General features: G+C 41.7%; 2 protein-coding genes across 9 annotated transcripts in view; both read right to left on the bottom strand.

Moving 5' to 3' along the window:
* IPO8 (importin 8) overlaps positions 1-2491 on the bottom strand; it is a 43880-nt gene extending 41389 nt beyond the window's left edge. Inside the window, exon 1 of the mRNA XM_072341159.1 lies at positions 2263-2491. Within this exon, the coding sequence (XP_072197260.1) occupies positions 2263-2346 (84 nt within the window). The 5' untranslated portion in view covers positions 2347-2491. The remainder of the gene's footprint in view (positions 1-2262) is intronic.
* Positions 2492-5145: 2654 nt separating this feature from the next.
* CAPRIN2 (caprin family member 2) overlaps positions 5146-23151 on the bottom strand; it is a 29651-nt gene continuing 11645 nt past the window's right edge. For 3 of the 8 annotated variants that reach the window (XM_072346737.1, XM_072346729.1, XM_072346747.1), the window contains exons 9-21: positions 21749-22591; positions 20845-20886; positions 18071-18202; positions 17780-17867; positions 17415-17470; positions 16727-16837; positions 15119-15229; positions 14338-14490; positions 12240-12420; positions 10696-10881; positions 9614-9714; positions 7504-7570; positions 5146-6068 (exon numbers count right to left, since the gene is read on the bottom strand). In XM_072346737.1, the coding sequence (XP_072202838.1) occupies positions 5500-6068; positions 7504-7570; positions 9614-9714; positions 10696-10881; positions 12240-12420; positions 14338-14490; positions 15119-15229; positions 16727-16837; positions 17415-17470; positions 17780-17867; positions 18071-18202; positions 20845-20886; positions 21749-22591 (2640 nt within the window). In that variant the 3' untranslated portion in view covers positions 5146-5499. The remainder of the gene's footprint in view (positions 6069-7503; positions 7571-9613; positions 9715-10695; positions 10882-12239; positions 12421-14337; positions 14491-15118; positions 15230-16726; positions 16838-17414; positions 17471-17779; positions 17868-18070; positions 18203-20844; positions 20887-21748; positions 22592-23151) is intronic. The other 5 variants (XM_072346756.1, XM_072346766.1, XM_072346775.1 and 2 more) reach the window with 5 other exon arrangements.

Here is a 23151-nt window from a genome sequence, read left to right as displayed (position 1 = left end):
AACAGCACTGATTTTCCTCGGTCTTTACTCAGGTGCAGGAACTTAAAGCACAGAAAGAAACCTTTTCGGACATCTTGGGACTCCTTACGGGTTCACAAGATTTCATCAACTTTAACTCCATGCCTGGATTCAAGCTTGAAAGCGCTGCATGCTGCAGACAGGATGGCACAGGGGATGTTTCACCCCAGTATCCTTCAGTGCTTATCATGAGCAGCATTGCAGCTGTTGCACAGAAGTGAAGATGACCCCATTCTCTTAGAACAAGCACTGTATTACCACTCCATCCACCCCGTGTTGGAGTGGTTTTGGTTCGGCTGCTCAACTGGTTTCTTTGCTAGAGCAAGATAAAAGCTAGAGCAGCATCTGGATGCCAGCTCATGCAGCTCACAGCTCCATGTCAACGCTGACATTACACGCGTGGAAGTCTGACACGCTGCTTTGAAGTCTTGCTTCAAAAGCACTGAAAGGCTTCAAGATGTCAAAGGCCCATGTTAGCGAATTCCTCAAGAACACTTTTGTTTCAAAGATTCATAACAGACCCAGTGCTGCATCAGTGTGTATCACTCACATACATCAGGGTTTGCTTAATGATGGGAAGCCTGCACAGCAATAGGCACCTCTTCACTTCAAGGTTACTTCTTTATAACAGAAGAGAGAAATCTGTCAGCACGGCACCGCCACTATCCTGCTCTCCTATGCGCTATGCAGCCTCACCTTGAGCACTGGGTGCAATCTGGGGCAAGGCAGCACAGAAAGGGCATAAAGCTATGAGTGTCCACAGGGAGGCTATAAAGGTGGCTAAGAGTCTGTAGGGCAAGGTGTGTGAGGAGCGGCTGAGAGGCCTGGCTGTGCTCAGCGCAGAGCAGAGGAGCTGAGGGGAGGCCTGATGGCGGCTGCAGCTCCTGACAGGGAGCAGAGGGGCAGCGCTGAGCTCTGCTCTGTGTGACAGCGACAGGGCCCGAGGGAACGGCATGGAGCTGTGCCAGGGGAGGGGCAGCTGGGGGGCAGGGACAGGGTCTGCACCACAGGGCGGTGGGCATGGAATGGGATGCACAGGGCTGTGGGCACGGCCCTGAGTGCTGGAATTCAAGGGGCAGTGGGACTATGCTCTCACATACAGGGTTTGGGTTTGAGTGGTGCTGTTTGGAGCCAGGGGTTGGGCTCAAGTTGTCCCTGTGGGTCCCTTCGAACTCAGGATATTCTGTGATTCTGTTTAAAATAAAACTCTGTACTTCAACCTGATCTCAATAAACACACTTGCAAACCTGAAACTGGAACCTAGGAATTTTGTGAGGATTGAATTATCCATCATTTGCAATTAAAACCGTTAAAGTCCGCAATCTCAGAACTCATTCTGACTTTCCCTGAGCTCTGCAGCACTCGGTGGTGACAAGCAGTGGCCGCGTGGGCAGCAGGACCCGGGGACCCAAACAGATGTCTCATTGCTCCGATACATACAGCCCTTCCTGCCGTACTCATCCTTGTGCAACAACCTGCCGGCAAATATTCACATCCCTCTCATGCCTTCACAGTAGGGATTAAAAAAAACCAACAAGCACTAATGCATTGTTGAAGTAACCACGCCAAGCGAGCATGAGAGAAGTTTTGCATGTTATCCATCTCTCCAGAAGAGTTCTCAGTGCCCTGTACTTCATCTATCCGTCTGCTCTGAGCCCTCGCCGGCAGGGATTAGCTGTATCCGGCTCCAAAGGAGCTTTCAGGTGCCCAAATAACGAACGGAGCCGGAAGATCAGCCCCGATACGGCAGCAACCCGCCCTCATGGAGTGGCATCTACCGCACGGCCGCGACCCAGGGCTCTTTAATAGGCCGGATCAGGCGTTGTATCACAGCACTCGGGTCACGGCACTGTTGACGCCCGAGTGAAGCGGCGGCCAGCCCTCCGACCCCACGCACGGCACCGTCGTACCGAACGCGGGATGTTGCCATAACTAACCAAAGTTTAATTGAGCGCCGCCGAGTGCGGCTGAGCGGCTCCATCCGGGAGCGGAACGCGGGCGGGACGCGGGCAGCGCCTCCGCTCGCAGTCCGGCCGCCGCGGCCGCACCCGCCGCCCCGCTCCCTCCCCCCCGCCGGGCCCCGCCGCCGCCCCCCGCCCGCGCGGCGCAGGGGAGGGCCGGAGTGCGGAGGAGGGGGCGCCCCGACCCCCGCCCCTGCCGGCCGGGCCGGGCGGCCCCGTGCGAAGCGGCCAGGCGGGGCGGGCCTACCGCCGTCTGCCCGCCGGCCGCGTCCGCCCCCCTCACCTGATTGAGCTCGTTCTCGGCTGCGATGCGCAGCTTGGGGTCTATGGTGCCCTTCAGCGCCTGGATGATCCTGTTGGGGTCCATCTCGGCGCGCTGTAGCCCCCCGGCCGGCAGGCCGTGCTCCGCCGGGGGCAGGAGGAGGGAGCGGAGCAGCCGCCGCCGCCCCCCCGCGCCGCGACCGCGAGCTCGTGTCCCCCACCCCCCGGTCCCTCTCCAGAGCCATTCACCGGTTTGCGACAGCTGGGTATCGGGAAGCGGGCGCTGCTTTACGGCCGCGGCGCCTCCTTCTGGCTCGGCGAGGACAGGGGGCCGCCATGCTGTACGGACGGCAGCCCGGCGTGCGCAGTGGGGGCGGCCATGTCGCGGTACGGCCAGAAGCGCGGCCAGCTGGCAGCAGCGTGCCCACAGATCGGGCTGCTGCCTGTGGAGCTTCCCGTGTCCTTCCTTTGCCTAACAGCCAGCGTTTTGGTGAGCTACCTAAAGGAGCCGTAGAGATTCACTCAGTTCGGGTTACAAGCTAAAGTCAGTCCTCATCCGGTGTAGTTTAGAAAAGAAGGTAACGCAGAAGGTAAAAAGATGGATTTTAGATGGTATCAGATTTGCCTAAGAAAGACAGGAATAGGAAGTTAGTACCACCATTTCCATGTGTATGCTTTAATGAGACCTTATTATCACCCTCTTATGCTTAAGGCACATCACTTTGTACAGCTACCCAAGCAACTCTCTCAGTGAATACAGAGAAAGTCTGTTCTTACACAGCTTTTACATTCAGCCCATACCGCACTCAGTGAAAGTAATGCCTCCTGTTTTATTCTGTTGGCCCACAGCCTCGGAGCCAGACTTTGGTGGTATGGCAGCAGAGGTTGAACCTTCGTACTGCTATTCTGTTACATTCTGATGCTGTATGACAGGTGGCAGTCTGACAAAATGGTGTCTGACATGGAAGAGAGTATGAAGCAAAGGGACATTCACTGAACTCCTTCGTGAGGGGGAAAAAAACAGCACCCACTGAATGCTTCTAGAGACCCAGCAGTGGGTGTGAGCACAGTGAGCTGGTACGTTCCACCAGTAGCAACAGCAACATGGAAGACAAGCCACATTGCAGATAGCCATGCACAACTGCCGCACCACAAGATTGGAGCTGATTTAGACGCCCCTCCACCCAGCTCAGCTAATGGTGGTGATTACGCTGAAATGCTTTGTTTTGCAGTTGATGATTTGCTCTATCAAAGGGCATTATTGTTGCTCTTTGGATCAGTTGTCATTTCTACGCTCTCAGAGTAAGGTGAATATCTTCAGCAGGCACACATTCAGGTAAAATAAAGTCATGTCAGTTTGTACTGAAGTCTTCTGTAGGACTGAGAGCTTTTCAAAACAAGCAGTCTAGAAAGGAGACTGAGATCTGCATCTCAATGCTGCTGTATCACATTGAACTAGAGGAAGATGTGTTACTTACTAGGTCCTAGGTGTTACTAGGTGTTACCTAAGGCAACTGTAATGCAAGGGATACCCTCCTGTACACACTGTAGGTTCATTTCCTAGTCCCCACTAAGATGGTGTGAAAAAAACAAGGGACTCAGTGCTCAAGATGTCTGCAAGATCTATTACAAAAGAAGTCTGAGTTTGTCTGCAGGTGTCTATTACTGCAAACAGAAACTTATCCTGGCACTTCAATTTACCTACTAAATTCTCATTTATAGGCAAGGAAAACTGACAAAGTCAGGGGTTAAAACTAAATATCTTACGTACTCCTGCCACTGATCCTTCATTGCTTACATTCACTGAAGTCACATTTGCTACTCAATAGAGGTATGGCTTGACATTTGTCATACCTAGGTTCTAGAAGCTTTACCCCAAACTTCTTAGAACTTACCACATAAGTTAAATCAAGACTATTATTACCATCTAAGTAGATCTATGAAATAAGAATCTAGACTTGGAATAAAACCAAGGTCTTTATGACAGTAACTTTGTAGATGACTTGTTTTTGGATCCATGGGGCAGCAGGGGAAAAGTGTTTTAAAGCTGGACGTTTTGAAACCAGTTGCTAAGAAACAGCAGCATTATACCAGGTCTGACTTCCACTCCATTCTCAGTTTTTACTTGTAAATGAAGCAGTTAGCTGAACTGCTTTTAGAGTACTTTTGGTGCATCCTTAGATGTACCCGGCTCTTCCACTAGCTCCCTGAAATACTCAAGTAAAATAGACCTACTGATGGGACTACAGAAGCTCCTGAAAGTAGAAAGAAGAAAGAATGCAGGTCTTCAACTCTTACAAGTTCAGACTTTCATTCTAAACATGAAAAATGCTTTCTAGTATTTGACATGAAGCTTAGATAAGAACTTCCATCACTTCCCTGTTTCCAGGCCACAGGACTGCTGAAGACTAAAGGAAAAAGGCAGCTTGTAATGCAAGTTAAACTCATGTGAGAGGGAAGCTGTACAGGTCTGGATTCCATCAGAGACACTTGTAGCTTAGGATATATTACATCTGAATGAATACAGCATAACAATTGTGAGCGAGTCCTTCAGTGACTGTTTTGAGGTTTAAGAACTTCAGCCGGCTACTACATCAGTAGCAAAACAGTCATGTAGTGAAACTCCATGCTGACAGAACACGCATTTAAAGTAGTCCAAGTAAACCATGTCACGTTTCATGTCAATTTTAACAGAAAGGTCAAGAAACTAGAAGTAGCTATGCAACTAAATCCTGAATTCACTTCAAGGAAGCAAATAAACAAGGAATCCCATTTAAATTAGTTTACTCCCTGAGTTACTGAAACCTGAAGATGAGTTCTATGTATGGAGTATGAACATGCACATACAGCCCACACAAGGAATAACTAGCCTGGTATTTTAAAAGTAAAGACCACTAGCAAGATTAATACTAAAATGCATATTAACTTGTTTTATTGAGGCACAACAAGGCATTGTGAATAGCCCATACTTGAGGCAATCAATAGTGTAGTAAGCTGGACATTAATACAGTTTAGGGTAAGTGCAAACAATATACATTCACAGCTTTACTAGCAAGGCTACATCACAACTGATAAAGTGCCAAATTAGTGCTGATTCAGTACCCCAACTCCATGATTTCACCTTGCACAACAGGACCATCATTTCCCCCAATAATGGAACCACATCCTCTATAAAGTCAGTAGTAAGTGCAAAGCTAGTCCCATCCCCTCCTCCACCAAGGTGTTTGGAGCAGCTCTTTTGTAAACATTGCACTGTATTTTAGTCCTGATAAAGGAGGTATCCCGAAAAAGTAGAGTATTTCCAGCTACTTCCATAGATGGCTCCCCGATGCAGGCGCAACCAGATCTGATCTCCCTGGAACAGCTGCAGGACTGCGTGGTTACTGGCTGTTTCATGATCAGGAGCCCCATCATTTGCATATGCTGACACTAGGACCTCTTCATTCTTCATGAGGTTCACATACAGGGGAACATTTACAGCCAGCTTCAGCATGTGGAAAATAAAGACATAAGTACCATTCACTGGACAATTGAATCTACCAAGCTGGATGTCAAATGTTTCTCCAAGGTTGTTCAGCAATAGATCAAACACAATTGGCTGGTCTAGAGTTCCAGGGGCCAAGTTTGATGTTCTAGCTGCAGAGAAGGCAACTCTCATCTGCTGCGGGAGGGGGTAGACGTGCACTGGTAGTATAGTGGCAGCTTGGCTTGTCACTGGCATATCAACAGGTGTGATGCTGCGAGAGTCTCCCTGCCCAGAGTCTCCACTGTTAAAAGTTTCATTGTCTCGTTCTGGACTGCTCACCTGAGAAGAATCACTCCACCCTGCTGTTAAAGATCATTAGCAACAATAAATAAGTATTATAACAGAAGGGTACCTTAAGCCCATAAGTGCATTCTTAAGAAGCAAATCTATGCTTGTAAGACATTTGTCTTGCTATAGGAATTTGTCAAAGGACCTCAGTGAGAAAAGAACTATGAAGCTGTTTCACACTGCTTAAACTTGCATTCAGCAAGATGGACCATCATTCAGCTATGAACAATGACTTCTCACACTTTTAAGTAGGAGATGCAGTGGCTGGCAACAACTTTAAGTGTTTGATTTGCACAGCTAAAAATTACCGTTCCTCATCATAAAACAGTATGTGGTGACTGAACGGAAATAAAAAGCAAGTTCTGGAAGAACTGCAGAATCACTAAGACAAGTAATTATTTAGATACCTTAAAGCCCTGATGTCACACCTCATGTTACCTTAGTTCTGGAGTTGTATTCTTGTCATGTCAAGCCATATCAACTTGTCATGCTAAGATATTACAAGTCTGAAAAACTAGGATTGCTTTTTGCTTTCTGCACCCTACTGCCCAAAATAATGCTTATCTGTTCTAACATCCGAGTTGACAGGATCTAGTTTCAGTCTGGAATGAAAGCATTGATAGAACAGAAACTTAAAGCAGCTGCTATCAAGTTTAGCTATTGTTGCATCTGCAGGAAATGAATACCTTAACATATCTGATAAGACTAAGGTATCAGCAGCAACTTTACTTAGTAACAGGTACATCTGTCAACTTCACTCATCACTATCACATCTTGATTTTTTTTTTTTCCCCCAGATCAGAATTGAGTCCCCCCTCAGACTGAGACAAAGCGCTTTATCCTGAAACAGTTGCTATGATACACAAGATTTCCCCTTTTCCTTCAAAGCAGTAATCTACAGTGAAGTAATCTACTTGCTTTCAACCTATAGCACTAAGTCCAGGTGGAAAAATTCTATACACAGGATTAAATCATCTCAGAGCTTTTAAAAAATGCATTCTACACAACACAAGCTTCGTATATCTTGTCATTAATTTCTCCACCAGTTCCATGCTGGAGTACAACGTCAAAAGATGCATTCACAAAACTGTTTTCTGTAGAAAGCACTCTTACAAAGTTTCTGGGATCTGACAGCTCAAAGAAGACATACCATACAACTGAGTGCCAAATGTAACAGTGGTACCATCCCGCATGTATTTTAGTCAATTTATTCATAGAGTTCAGTAAGGTATCACTATATCAGAACTCTGACATAAAATTGAGAATGGTAGAACTAAGTCTGTTGCTATGCAGACTGCTTAACAGTAGTACTTAACACTTCCATTTAACTCTGCTAAGTTATACCAAGCTGAATCTGTCTGATGACAGTGACAGTACAATCACTGTTCACACTAACATTTCACTTCAGCTAGCAGACACACATCCCCGGGAACCTGATGTTGGCCTTACCTCTTGAATTTGCTCGAGGACCGCTAGCTATTCCACCTCGTTTATAACACTGCTGGTAATTAACATCCTAAAGAAAACAGAAGATAACTGAGCAAATCTGAAAACAAATAAGTGTGCAAAGTATACAAGTAATTCAGGCTCTGAACTATACTCCTTGATTCTGAACTCCGTCGTTGTCAATTAACAGCCTTGTTTATGGAAAATTTACTTACATAGTTGCTTATATGCAGTTAAGCTTTGTTGTGCCCTACCTTAAATCTCAAGCCTATTCTGGGTCACTATAGCAGAAATTTCATTTCAAAGCTGAATATAAATTCTTCCCCACCTCTAAACAGGATTTTTAAGAAGAAACAAAAGTGCAGACATGACTGGAAGTTTACAGCTTAACCTGAACCGTTTAATTCACTTGCCTTCATCATAATTTGAACCACAAAGGATTAAGCCTACTTTAACACTCCACAGGAAACTGGCTCAGTAGGAGCACACACTTGGACACATCTACTAGAAAAGTGAGTTTCATGCAGACAGTGAATGTTGTATATGACGTAAAGCTCCTCTTAAGATTATCTTTAGACTTAAAGCCTTAAACCTGCTCCCAAACAGGCAACAACTTATTTCCATCTAGGGATCACGCAGATTGGTCAGGTATGTTTCAGATTTCACTAAGATGCATATATAGCAAGAGGTCTCTCCAAGTTCAAGTACTTCTGCAGAAAGATTAGAGAACTCAAAGGCTGATAGGTACAGGCATGGCAAAACTTGTTTAAGTGAGACACCTGAGACGTAATAAAGACCTTATGCAGAGATGCATCAATTCAATGAATTAATGAAAAAGACTAGTGACTTTTAGAGGGCAGTTGTTCCTTTAGCCATCCTAACAGTAGTAATCTAGTTGTCTTCTAACACCAAGAGAAGACTTCTGTAAGTATGATGCTGAGCATCCAATTAAGACCTTAAGCACCTCTTCCCACTTCTGAAGATCAATAGTGCAAGCAGCAGATAGTTGAGATATTCATAGATTTGCATCCTTCTACTTCTCTTCCCCCTTATTCTCACAGTTTGGCCGCTTAAGTTCCAAAGTAATGAATAGGATGCATGGCACAGCAGGAAACTGAGAGCTGCAGAGCTCCCTACAGAACTCACAGCAGTGACAACATATCACACCTCCTCAAATCAGGGAATATTCTTCCTTGCCTCCCACCCCCAGAGAAAGCTTAAGGATCACCTGTCTCTAAAGTATGCTAGTTTGATACCCAAAACATGCTTCATTGGACATGTTTCAAGACCTCCTAGAGATACCCTGAGCAGAAATTTACCTCTTCAGACCATCTACTCACCTTGAGCAAGTCAAAAAAGACCAATATATTCTTAAACCTACTGGAAATGCTTAACTTTACAAGTTTCACCCTTTACACTTTTCTGAATAGTGAATCTTCCCTCCCCCCCCCCACAACACCTGGAGTTTGACAACAGAATATCCTTAAACTAATTCATCTTCCCTAATCCAGCTATGTTCCACCACTACTACAGAACATGAAACCAGTCATTCTTGGTTATAATCTACTGCATATCTTCAAGTGCATCAACCCTTGAGAAACCTGCCCTCACTCAAAGTATCCAAGTGTCAAGTTCATTAAGGCTGGCTCCTACCAGGATTTCCTGCTACCCCACAGATACATTCAAGAATGAGGACATGTACTCCACTAATCATAATCTGGATGTGTTTTTAATGAATTGCTCTAGCTACGAGCAAATGAGAAGTTTGCTTAGCCTCATTTTATGTCAGTCTATTCAAGAGCTCATCTACATTAGAGGTACTGAGTACTAACATGAATACCATAGCAAGATTGGCTTATTGACATTTCTTACCATCTCACTGCATGTCAGAGATCTCATTCTGACTGAAAACAACCAGACCCAAATATGAGCTTTCTTCTTATTTCAACTGCTTTCTACTGTCCCAAATCAGCTTGTCTAGAAAACAAAATTGACCTCTAGCTTGTAAGGAATAGTTTACCTGTTAGGAAGTGAAAAGCTACAATATTAGAACACTCCTCTATACTCCTCTATAGTTCTCAAGAAGGCTAATGAAAACAAAGTCAATACTTACTCTCTGAGAATATGGCATTCCAGCATAATCTCTAGCAGGGAACTGCAGCTGGCCATAGGTGCCATTAGTTATTGAAGGTGACCCTCTGTAAGCATCAAAACCTGCTCAAAGAGTGATTATTCATTATTAACCATTTGGTTTACACAAGTTCAGAAAACCACTAGTACTCTTTAAGCAATTAGCATGTGTATCAAATAATGCAGTTACACCTTCATTCCTCATTAAGAGTTGTGATGCTCTGATTTCTGAGATGAGAGCACACTCATTTTAGAAATGCATTGCTACGACATTTTACTACAATCATATTTAGCCTCTTTAGCTATTAGACTAAGCAACAAAGAGGGCCTCAAATAATAAAGGGGACCTGCAAGCAATTTAGTACCATGCACTTACAAATAAACCTTAACAGCTGGCAAGTTCAAACTACTTTTTGTTTTAAAAACACGCTCCTACAAGTTAGGAAGAAGTCTCAGCCCATTAACTGAAACAACCTGTATTTCAGACTAAGCATGCTTCCACTTCAAAGTGAAGAGGCTGCCACTACTAGAAACTTTGATAAGTAAGCAGAAACTTATCGTGACACTCCAGCTAGCAGCAGCACTGTATAGACCAAACAATCCTTTTAAAATTCTTCAGTTTCTTATTAATCCAGAAGGGTTCTCCATTACTGGAATCTCTTCCTTATTATATTGCAAGCAGAAACTTGAATAAGTGTTGAACAAGTAGTATCATTATCATCTGAAAACAAAACACCTATCCAAAATGTTAGCAGGTAACAGAGGACAAGAGAAAGAAAATCAAGGGAGGGAAGAAATTTAGAAGAGTAGATGGTAATTTACTAATTGTTCAACACTTAATTTTCATAATTCAACTATGATAGTTCACATAACACACAAAGCACAGGGACTACAAAAAGCCTCAGAATTTAAGCAAATTCATTCTACAGACAGACCCTAATTTACACGCATTGTTCTTAAAGTACTTTGATGTTTCAGATAGAACCTAAATTAAATACTATATATTAAAACAACATTCTAGTATGTAACGTAAGATTTTTAAGTCAGTAGTAAACAAAGACATACCTTTGTATCCACCAGGGGAACGATATGAATTGGCCAGAGACCTTCCACCTCTAGCAGATCCTCTGACAGACCCACGACTGTTAAGGTAAGGCTGAGGGGGTCTGGGAATAACATTTGTCTGTGCTGGATAAAAGGCAAGGCTACCATTGCTCACAGAAACAGCTCCATCAGGTTGATAATTCACTGCTTAAAACAAAAGACACAGGTGAAAAACTTTTATAGCTGCAATAGCTTAACACATGTAGAAGCAAGTGCAGCATTAGGAAGTTAAGCAGATTAAGCTGCTTAGTGTATCCCACATTTGTTCTTTCCTTACTCTAAATAAGCAAGTTCCTTCCCTTTGTTGCATAGAATGTAATACTTGTTATGAAGTATACTGTAGACATAGTCCAAGCTGACTGTAAGCCACAAGTATCCAAGAATGTCAGTTCTGCCCTGTTAAAGTTTGCTAGCAGCGTCAGGAAAATAACCAGGTTAGAATAAAAACTACCACTCAACTGAAAATTTTCACTTAGTCTATACTGCTCTGCTAGCAAAAAGTCCTCAGTGTTCTATGATTAACTGGATCACAATTCAGTTTTGACATCCTTTAGCATGATGAAACAAATTCATCTCATCTAGATAGCAGTAAGACAACTATGGAGAACTACAACTACAGTTGGGTTCTGTCTCTTGGAGGGACACTCTTACACATAGTATTAAGCAGTTTCATCTCAAGCAACAGGTACTGTATCCAAGAATGCTTTTCACTCACAACAAGGCTAAGTGGTTAGCCTTAAATACAGATCCTGCAGCCATGAACGGGTTCCATAAATCTATGCTCTAAATCAATCCAAAACCAGATTAATATGGATCCAAGTAGAGCATGTCTAATCTTTCTGAAGCTCCCGCAGAGCCACTGCACAAAAACAATCAGATACGGTGTTTCACCAGAAAGCTGTGCAGATAGCTACTGATCACCTCCTGTAGTCTGTGATGAGAAGGAGCATTTGACCTAACAAGGTTTCCTAACTGCTGCACTTACTGTTCTTTGGAGTTCTTAACCTTAGACTGTCTCAGTGACTTCACACTACCAGCCTCAAACAATTCCTATGAACAATATTCTGTCAGGAAAAAAAAAAAATACTCAGTGACCTTGAGTCACTGGTTAGATAACTTGAAATCCAGATTCCTACGTGTCATCTCTCACCCTGGAAACTGTACCAGGCAAATTTAGTGCCTCATTTCATTACAAATCCTTAGCGTCAGCTCCATATAGCCATCTGGTATCAGTATCTGAATGTCAAGCAGATCAGTTTTGTTCAATAATGGCAGCTCAGGACTCTACTTATCACAAGTACTGTCAACTAAATTACAGCTGATATAACCCTGATGTTAACAGTTGCTACATAAAAACTTCATTGGTTAGGAATTCCACTGACTTAAACTGAATATACTCGCAGTACATTAACAAATATATACCTGAAGCACTTTTACCCAAGGAGCTCTTATCACCTGAGGAATTTTAAGGACTGCTTGGAAATGCAGACAAGTACAGTTCTCACCTGAAGACAGAGATTCTTGTGAAAGAGACGTTTGTTCTGCAACATGAGATTGCAGCTGGCTCTGAGGAGGAGTCTGTGTACTTGCTGTAGAGAAACTCTGGTTATATCCCGCTGAATATGAAGAATCCTCTTTAACTTCCTGGTCTTTACGTGGAGGCAGAGGTGCATTCACTTTAAATACCTGTAACAGTTCGAAAGCATGCTTAACACCACCAGCTAAAGTCTCTGCCAAATGCCACCATCCCGTTACACTAACGGCAGATTAAATCACAGCGCCTTGATCAGTTCCTAGAACACCAGTCATTTCATAGAAAGAATTGAGATCACAGTGTTGGTGTTTCAACTCATCCTTTGACCTCACAGCAAGTTTGCTGAAGGTAGTCTTGCATACTTGGCAATTTACCAAACAGTAGCAGCCTGACTGAACAGAGCTACCTTATTTCAGCAGCAGCTGCCATAGAGTAAGCTAGTTTGCTTCCAGTTGAAACATTACAATAATGGAATCTTCAGATTACACGCCTCTCTGGTAACACAAAGACAAAAAACAGCATAGACCAGTTCAGTGATTTGTTTTTCTTTCCAACTGACTCCAAGTCATTTTCCAGCCATACTAAAAGGCTTAACAATGAACAGTGAAAACCCAGTCAAGAATTCCAGTTGCCCTAAAGCATATCCACTTACGAGCAAGTAGCTCTGCTACTGCTGTAGTTTTCTTTCTAAAAGAGAAGCAAGGATGTCATACAGCCAAGATGTAAGCATGCTAGACTACCTGTAGCAAGCAGTCTTTCATCAGTGAGGGTCTTGAATGGAATTCTAATGGGGTTATACTGTCTTTAATCCTCCATGAGAGTAATGGCAGGAATAGGGTATTCAGATGTTTAAGGGCATGTAATCAACTGTGGCTTATTGTCTCATTACTGCATCACTTTGCTAAGGAAGTATCTGAATCCTGTCTATCTACTGAAATCCAATAACTATTACAGGACCAGTCCCCCAATATGACTTCGGTTGTTCAATCATAGCATGCCGCTTTGATTTCTTTTTTAAACTTCAGTGAATAATATTACATAGTAGATTAGCTTCATTTTAATACATCTAGTTTAGAACAACCTCCCCCCCCACCACTTGTGGTATAATTACATCAACATTCTATACATCTAGGGAAGGTTCTATTGGAATCATTTCTACTAATACAGCAAAAGCCAAGAAAGAAACATTATGGTAGTGACTTACTAAAGAACAAACCAAAATGTAAGGTGTTTTAGCTGTACCTATAGTTCTTGTGCTTTGAAAAGCTATTAATCACTTCTCCCCCTACCAATTCTACTACATAACTGTCCAGAAAGTTGTAGAACTGCACAGGTACACTTGTTTAAATGGAAAATTGCCTTTGGAAAGTCTCAGGTGATCACTTCTTAAGCTTACTTTTCAGCAAGAATGTTAACTGAAAGTTTCTACCATCTTCTGAAAAAGGAATCAGAGGAATAGATGAGTCTAAGTACACAGAAAGAAGCATTAAGCCCTAAACAGAGATCCCTCAAAGGGCTTACATCCCAAATTGCTGGACAGTAGCAGTGTTAGCAATGTTTGTGACATTACTAATGAGAGATGCTCAGGTTATGTTTGCAACAAGTACTGCTCAATCTGTGGACCACTCCAGATATCTCATTAGGGATGGATGGGGAGATAGTTTGATGGTTATGAAGGACATTTTTCCATGATTCCAGTGGACTGAGTTTTACTCTGCTAATGCAAGCAGTTTAGAAAGCAGCAAGGCAGACTTAAGCTTCAGGAAGCTTCACAGTACCAGTAAGGATTCCATCTCTCTCCTTCACAGTCTTTGACATCCATGCATACAGTACAATCAACTCTACCTTGGGGATTAGGCAGAAGTTGGTCAATTTAACGACTGACTTCTTAGTTCCTTGAGGATACTAAGATACTCCAGTCATTGATGAAACAGTTCTACTCTAGACTTTAAGCATGAAAGCATCAAAATGATCTATCAAGTTCCATATTACATCAAGAGGAGGCCAGCTTCCCCTGTATTAGGATTAAGTTATGAGCATGCTTCTCAATCATTAGTACACACACTTACAGTCTGCATAGCTTGAAAGGGAGCTGCTGTTATTGTGACAGAACTGCTGCTTGCTGGAGGAGACTGAAAGCTTTGCCCTTGTGGTACTGGTGTTACAGAGGCGCTTGAAGTTGGCAATGGTGACTGCGGCTCACTTGGGAGAGGAACAGTTGCCTGAGGGAAAGAATATAAATGTAACAAGAGGTCACTTGATAGCTATCAGGCAGTAACAGAAGCAGTTAAATTGTTCTAAAGCCCAGACTGACAGAAGTCAGCAGTTTCTACAGGATGACATTTGGACATAGTAAAGCTACAAAATAGCTTTTGCTTACAATTTCAAATCTTGCTGTGCATCCTCAGCAATCAGTATTTCTATCACACTCTCTGCTGATGAAGTGAAATGTGCCTATGAGCTACTATACATACCACTCATTGTATGAATTTCACAATAAAGAGGCTTAGGTACTTTTATCCAACAGTAAGGAAACACGGAATGCCCAGTCCAGCTGGTTGGAAGATGATTCTCTGGTTGGAATTCAAAATAACTTATCCTTTCCAAAGGAACCCAGGTTTGTGTCTTTTTCTCCCTCCAATTTATAGTTCAGATTAGAAACAGTGCTGAGTCTTCCAAAGTACTAACCAAAATTAAAACTCATCAGTGCAGAGTGGCAAAACTAAGCATTTATTTAGAATACCAACATACTCCACAAATCAGAAATCAAAAGGAATAAGTCTAATCTATACATGTCTGACTTGTATTACCCTTTTCAATAACATTTCTAAGCCATTTGCAATAGCTCACCTGGGCAACTTCGATCTTTTTAGGTATCAGTGGCTCAGAAATATGTGGACTTGTCTGATACAGTGGCTGGGAAGCATACTTCTCAGTCTCTTGAGGCAGTGATGCTGATGCCTGGAAGAAGCCATACATTGACACACTATTACAAGCACTACAGAAAGCAAGAAGTTCTGCTAGAACCACACAGTAAGTTGAAACAGGTAGATTTTGAAAGACAAGGATAAGCACTTTAAGGACTCAGACAATATATTCTGTACAACTAGCCTTGTAAAGCCAGGTAATTCCAAAAACTTTGCTTTGAGCAACTGCAACAACTAGAAGTGACATCAGTGCCAAATGGAAAACTGTCTGATGTTAAGCATCTAATAGATTTTTGTCTAACGAGGCTTCAGAGAAACAAACACTGCCAGGCACCTTAACTAGAGAATGCAGAGATTTTGTAAACTCACACTTGCAACACTAAGTTTAGGAATTGCTTATACTTAGATACACAGCCTAAAGATGAAGGCTACCAAGTCTCATTCGTGCCACATCATCACAGGTAGAAATGGAACTACATTTCCATAACAGAAGAGTATACTCTTACTATGAAGTATACTCCCCAGTCATGCTGAGACCAAAAGAATCTTACTACTGCTTTATTGCCCTCTTGCTTCTCATGGATGAAGAAAGCCATAACACTTCAAAGTTAAGCAACTAGAGATGGGCTGGGCACAAGAAACCCTAATCGCAAATACTACATTGGCAAAAACAGAGCGTTCGCCTGAAAATCAGATGTTTGGCATAGTACAAGTTTTCTTGATTCACATTAAGTGAAGATAATTAAATGTAAGAAATTTTATTGCATTGTAAAAGATAGTGTCAAGGAACCAAGTTAAAACCACTGATTCAAGAGGTAGAAGACAGAGAATAGTAGTCTTGATGGCAACGTTATAGTCATACAGTATATTGAGGAACACAGTATATGCTCCATACACTGCATACTGATAGCATGTACATTAGCAGAAGAACCACTTCATTATAATCTACATACACAGTATTATGAGAGTCCAATGTGAAACTTAACTGCATTTCCAGTCACAGAAATACAGACCTAAGACAATTATCAGCATAAACTGAAACTATTTCTTCAGCTTTCAATATTTAAGGAACACTAGCTGAAGATTTTGCATATGAATACAGATAAGATGCAAATTTTCAGGTCTTAATTCCACATCAGACAGTCAGATGCCAAGCATTTCTTCCATTACTGCATGAGAACATCTGCTCTCAGCTTACAGTCTGCTACTGCATGACACTATCCACCCTAATTTATGGATCTTCCAAAGTTAGAGAGGGCTTTGCATTGAACAAAACAGAACTCTGCAAGAATGCGCTACACTTCCCAGCCAGCATTTTCTTTTCCACACCTTTTCCATTTCAATGGGCAGACAATTCACATCAAGAATAATTCTCCAATGATATTTACATAATCCACAATACACTGCTTCTGTCACCTGCACTTTGACAGCATACAGTTAAATATAGTTTGAGAAGAGGTCCTACCACAGATTTTTGCTAAGGCTGGCCATCACAGATCCTCAAATGCCAGTGGACACCAGAGAACGTTACCTGTGCTGCCTGTGGTGTTACCAAGTCCTCAGTTTCAGAGCCAGAAAGTGCCTGTTCAGCAGATGCTAGGGAAGTACTAGAACCATGCAGCGTCATGGATGATTCAGTAGCCTTGCAAGAACAGATAACGGGATTATGGAAGATTACCTTGAATACTTGATTGTCCATGAAACTCATTCTAAGCATTCACAAATAAATCTCAGAATGATGCAGGACTTGAAGTACTCTGACCAGTAAGTCAAAGCTTTAATTTAAGAGTTTTTACTTGTGGTAAGTAAACCTATTTAAAAGCCAAAGTAGTTAATAGTTAAGATACACAAGCACATTAAGTGAACTGAAGGTTCACTTAACAATGGTAAAAACTGCACCCTAAGTGTAATTAGGAATCTCAAAGATGAAGACATTCATGATCTAGAAATGCAGTATTTTCTCCTGCACACCACTAGCTATGACTTGAAACTATGAGTTAAACATTTGAACATGCCTTCAGCATAATATTTTACTCCAATAAAATTAACATTTCTGCCTGCATTTGCTTTATGATAAGTAACAAGAGCAGCCAAAATGTTGACAGATTTTTCTCTCAAGCTAGTAAACTGAATTTATATTACACTGGTTACAAAGCCAATGTTATATTATTTCTTGGCTACTGCTTTGCCTTTTCAAGATGGCCCTAGCATCAACTTACTCGCAGGGGTTGTTGAAGAAAATCACTTTGACTTGGCAGTTTCTGTTCTTTTGAAGCTGTAAAAGAACATGAGTTAAACAGTTTTAAATAAAAAAAAATCCAAATTAAAAAATATTGACAGCATGCCTAATCCACAGCTGGATTTAAATGAATGTGCAAGTTAGTGATCATACAAGCATTCCATTTCTAGAAGTTTAAGCCACATCCAGCAACTGTTTAAAACGTTAAATGGTTTGAGCTGCTCTGACAGACACTGGTATTCATTATTAAGGAGGCTGTCTTCCCCACTAGGTGTATTGATTGCCAAGCAAACCCTGCTGGTTTTTGCCACAGCTTACACAGGTTATGCTTACAACATTACCTACCTACAGGGCTACTTGCTGGAGTAACTGAAGGTGGTTGAGATGAACCAATGGCACTTGGTGAAGCTTTATCAAAATCCAAAACAGATTCCTTTTGGAAAAAAAAAAAAAAAGACCATTAGTTGGTAGAAAACTAGATTCTGCATACAATTGAAACGTTCATTTGACAAGTTGCTGTTAACTAAGTAGAGCTAGATCCATTCATTCAATGCAAACATGCACTGTCAGCACTGTGTTTTTCCTAACCTAGTATGCATTGGATCTGCTACAGCAGCAGAGCAAAAAAAAACATACTTGCATGAAGTTATAAGTCCCTTGTATCTGAGTCATCAAATCCTGAAGCTTTTCCCTTCTCAGTACTGGATCCTTTGGAAGAGTTGAAGTAGAGCAAAATTCTGCAGCTGGCTGATGTACAGATTTAGGCACCTACAAAGGAAAAAAAGATTATATTTAACGCTGAAAACAAGGCAAGCTGCTTCACCCAATATACCTCCAGAGTAAGCTATAAATAGTGGATACCACAGGCCAAGAAATTCTGTTTTTCATGTTTCCTGGTTCAAGTTCCCACTTCAGAAAGAGATCAGCTGTTATCATGACTAGTTAAGCCATAGAATTCAGTTGATTTGATTTCTTACAACCACATACACTCAAACTGAGGGCCAGAATAACCTTAAAATCAGAACTGTGCCACTCAATTTAACATACTTCCTTCTAGCAGAACACATGCCACTAAGTACAGATCTTTTACTGGGATGGCATTTTCAGACTTTCTGAAGAAACTACTCCTAAGAGATGTACTGCAGCAAGCAGCTTATTCATGATCAATCCTCTTTGCTTTCAGAGCCATGTGCTCGCAATGTAACAGCTCCAGCAGAAAGCATTTTATTATACTCTGAAGATCAGCATGAAAAATATACCTGTTCCCCCCACCTAACTTTTTGTAGTTCAACAATGACCTCCACAGAGCCTTATTGCTCCTTGTTTCAGATGTCTCCTAGTTGTTCTTTCATATTGGTTTTCACTTTGCTTTGAGAAATAGGAATGTTTCATCAAAATACAGAACACTTTCATACAGCACCAACACTTAATTTTCCAGCAGATTACTACTTCAGTACTCTGTATAAGGGCATAATTGAGTATTTACATTAAGTCATTAGAAAAATACACAACAGAAGAGCACACATGACATTTTTAATTGTCACACTAGATTCAATAGAAATTAAAGTGCCATTGACTAATTTTAGACAAGTCCTCAAAAGCTATCTGAAAACTGCATTTGCAGAAGGTCCAATAACATGCACAAAGAAGCCTAGAGGGTTCAGCAAGCTTCACAAAGCACAATCCATGTACGTGCAACACTGCATTAACACTGCATGAGTCCATTTTAGTACATGGCCCACATGATAGCTAGTTCTTGAGCTGTGAGAAGTTCTATTTTACTCTAGAGTAAGAGTGGTATCTTTGTACTATCCATCTTAATTAGGAATTCAGATGCACAAACAATAGCTTTTACTACTGACTGTATGCAAGTCTTACTGTTCTCATTTCCAAAAACACAAACCTATGAAGGATCCAATACAAAAGTTACAGATGAATAAAATTAAAACTGGGCAAGTTCCCAGTTAAGTAGGAATCACAACCTGCTCCATCCCTGTTACCCATCCCTTATGAAGGCTTCATCTTAAAACACTTGCTGTCACATTACCCTCTTCCTCCTTATTAAAATTCAATAAGTACACTGCTATACATTTCTTCATATTTGCAAACAGGTTACAGGGTTTTTTTTGCCTCTCCATTCTGCAGAATCTATTTTAAAGTGCCTGAAAACAATGAATTCCACCAAACAAAAGTAGACATATGGAAGCTTCCCAGTATAGATTTGCTCTTTCAGTAGTGTTTCCACTTACATGTTCAAAACTAGAATTATTTGAGTGCCACACAGAGCATGTATGAAAAAGCAAGTTTATCAGGCTTTGCATCTTGATAAAAGATGCTTTGAAAAAGAAGTACCCTACTTAAAGCTTGATGTTTAAAGCTGAGAGTGTACTCTAGTGAACAGTAAGATGCTGTGTCAAGTTACACATTTATGAAGAATAATGGTTTAAAAGATCTGCACATCAGCTCGCTCAGCCCACCTTCTTAAGTAGGGCACCTTAGGGTACGAATATTAACTTAAGCATACTTCAAAGCCTCAAAACCTAGCAGTTCCTGAGAAAACTTCAGAGCTCTAACATGGAATAAGAAAAGGTTAGATGTCAGCTCCAGAACAGAAGTTACACAAGCCTTTTATCTACCATACACAAGGTCATTGTATTTCTTCCAGGGAAATAAGTGGATTTCACATAGCATTGCCTCCCCTGCTTTTCTTACAAGTTTCACTCATCAAGAAGTTAAAAATATTTGAATTATGTTCTTTACATGCAGCTTTAGTAAAGCTAAACATTCATTTTTATAAAGTTATAAAAAGTTAGCGAGGTTGACAGCACACTTCTTAACCATTTAGTGTACTCTCAATATAACAATTTGCCAACAGCAACTATGAAAAAAGCCAGGTGGTGTTTCTTTAAAGCCTGTTACCCAAAGCAAAGCTTGGGAGCAAAACAGGCTTCATTTACTGATTCAGGAAGCCAACATAAGCACCACCACATTTAATTTGGTGGATTCACACACCTGCACATTTCTAATGAGAACTCCTTGGCAGATGGAGTATCCCCAGCTGTCCAGAGTCCCTCCTTTTCCTCAGCACAGTTTTACCTACTACTTAAGCCACCCATCTTACGCAAAACAAGATACCCATCATATTAGAAAGAACCTTGCTTTTTTGCTGACACCAGAAATTCCAAAGTATCTTAAAATGCTTGAGACTATTCCACAAGTTCAAGTAAATTCCATTACATTAACACCGTGCATAGTTGGGTGTGCAACACCTATTCGTGCTCAGTTACAACATGAAAGAACATAGTTCTGTACCTACAACACCACCACCAGATGTGATTCTACTCAGCTTAAGAGAAGATCAAGTTGAAACACCCCACCCATCTGGTCACCCAGTGCTGTGCGATACCTACTCTTTTAATCTCATGTTCAACCTTCTGCTTGCGCTCCCGCCTCTAGAAGCAAGAATAATCACTGTTCAGTTTTGCCAGGTTTACTGATGAGACTAAATTTAACCACTTGCCATGAACAATATGAAGTAAATTGATTCCTGCTTTCTTGCAGAAAGGTAATAGTGCTGACAGTAACTTGTAGGAGAGAACTGAGCAATTCCTCATTTTCTTCCTCAAGTCTTACTTAATGTAACTGAACTCTGCTTTGCCTACAGCCTTATCCATCTCCAAGGTAAGAGAACTGCTGCTACCTGAATACAGGTAAGAAAAGCTAACTTAACGTAAGCCTGGCAGCCTGCTCAGCCATCAACCTACAGTGGGTTTCATTTTACATTTTTAAACAATTTAGTTGTTATAATCTCCAGGCAGCAGTATAGCTTTGCATTCATCTGGAAATACATATTTAAGCCTCTGTACAGTTGGTATTGCTTGAACTAGACGTTAGTTCTCTTGAATCAGCTATTTTAATCAAAAGCCTATAAAATTACCCAAGTGCTATTTGTATGCAGTCACAGAAAGTATTTGATCCCCAGATGAGTCATACCTGCTTTGTACTGATAACAGTGGACAGAGCCAATAGCTGGGGATGAGCTAAGTTAATTCTTCTGTCTTACACATAAAGCAGTTAATCAAGGTTCAAACACAGCAATGCTGCGTTGATGTAAAAAGCCAAGCACACCATCTTGCTATTCAAACACAAAGTTTAACTAACAGAACTGAATTACTTCACCTAATAAAGAACGAAACGGGAATCTACATAGGTCTACAAGCTACACCTTGTAAAACCTCTGCTAATAATGAAGCTTTAGTCCAATACACTAATGTCAAAAGTTCATGACAGGTAATACTACATATGCCAACTCACTTCTTTGGGTTCCATATCAAGCTTCTTTGGCCCCATCTGCTCCTTTGGCCCAACACTTGCAGCTCCCCAGGACTTCGGAGGATTCTGTAACTGCTGTGATGACACTTGCTGTTGCCTCTCAGCTGTTTCCCAAGCCTCTCGAGTTTCCTGCTTCTTTTGCTCTGGCTCCTCCCTACCATGTGCTGCCCAAGCCTTAACAGGCTTCTGCTTCTTCTGCTCTGACTCTTCCCTACCATGCACTTCCCATGATTTCACAGGCTCTTGCTTCTTTTGTTCTGGTTCCTCCCTAGTTTGGGTTACCCAAGGTTTTGGAGACTCCTGCTTTTGCTCTGGTTCTTCCTTAGCTTTTGTTACCCAAGGTTTTGGAGACTCTTGCTTTCTTTGTTCCTGATCTTCCCTACTTTTTGCTACCCATGGCTTAGGAGATTCCTGTTTCTTCTGATCCTGCTCTTCCCTAGCCTTTGCTATCCAAGGTTTGGAGGATTCTTGTTCCTCTCGAACACGTGCTACCCAGGCCTTTGGAGCTTCTTTCTTCTTCTGTTCTTCTTCAATACGGGTCTCCCAAGGCTTTGTAGGCTCACGCTTCTGTTCCTCTTCTTTAACACGAGCTTCCCAATGCTTTGGTGAATCTGGCCTTTTTGTTTCCTGCTGCCTAACACGAGATTCCCAAGGCTTTAAGGTCTCTCTTTTCTGCTTCTGTTCCTGCTCTTCAATATCAACAAGCATCTCCCAGGATTTTGGAGGTTCTTGTTTTCTAGCACATTCAGCTTCCCAAGACTTGGGCTCTTCTGGCTTCTTCTTGACAGAGTATTCTGCTTCAGGCAAATAACGCCTGTTGAGAAACTATATAGACCAAAGAAACTTAATGGCTCCAAGAAAACATTTTGCTACTACAGATCAGGTCAGTTAAGTTAGGTCATCCAGCTACTCAAAGCTTGGCTAGGAGTAGAACCTAGGCAGTTTAAGCACTAGCTATAGAAACCATGTGGCCAGTTATGGCTTTATTGTACAGCACACTGCAGACTAGTGCTTTTTTTTGTGTGTGTGTGTGTGCCACAGAAGTATGAAAACAATCCTGAACAGCACAAATGAAACATAGTTAAGCTGAGTGAATCTACAACCCTTATCCTCAAGGTTAACTGAAGTTCTCAGGCAGTTATAACATCAAGTTCAGTTGTGCCTTTTGTAAAAGGTAGCTCTCCTATTACTAGCCATTCTAAAAAGCATAGCACCAGATTGTTTGACCTTGGTAATGTGCAGTAATCAAGTATAACTGTTTATTAAATGGAGTTTTAATATTAAAGTCATCAGTTCCTCTGATTTAGTACAGTTGTACATCAACCCCATTCTGTGAATATTATCAATATTCTGTCAGTTTTCAACTAAGATATCCTATAGATGTC

The sequence above is a fragment of the Excalfactoria chinensis genome, chromosome 1, assembly GCF_039878825.1.
Source record: "Excalfactoria chinensis isolate bCotChi1 chromosome 1, bCotChi1.hap2, whole genome shotgun sequence".
NCBI lineage: Eukaryota > Metazoa > Chordata > Aves > Galliformes > Phasianidae > Excalfactoria > Excalfactoria chinensis.
This window is presented reverse-complemented; position numbering and strand designations above follow the sequence as displayed.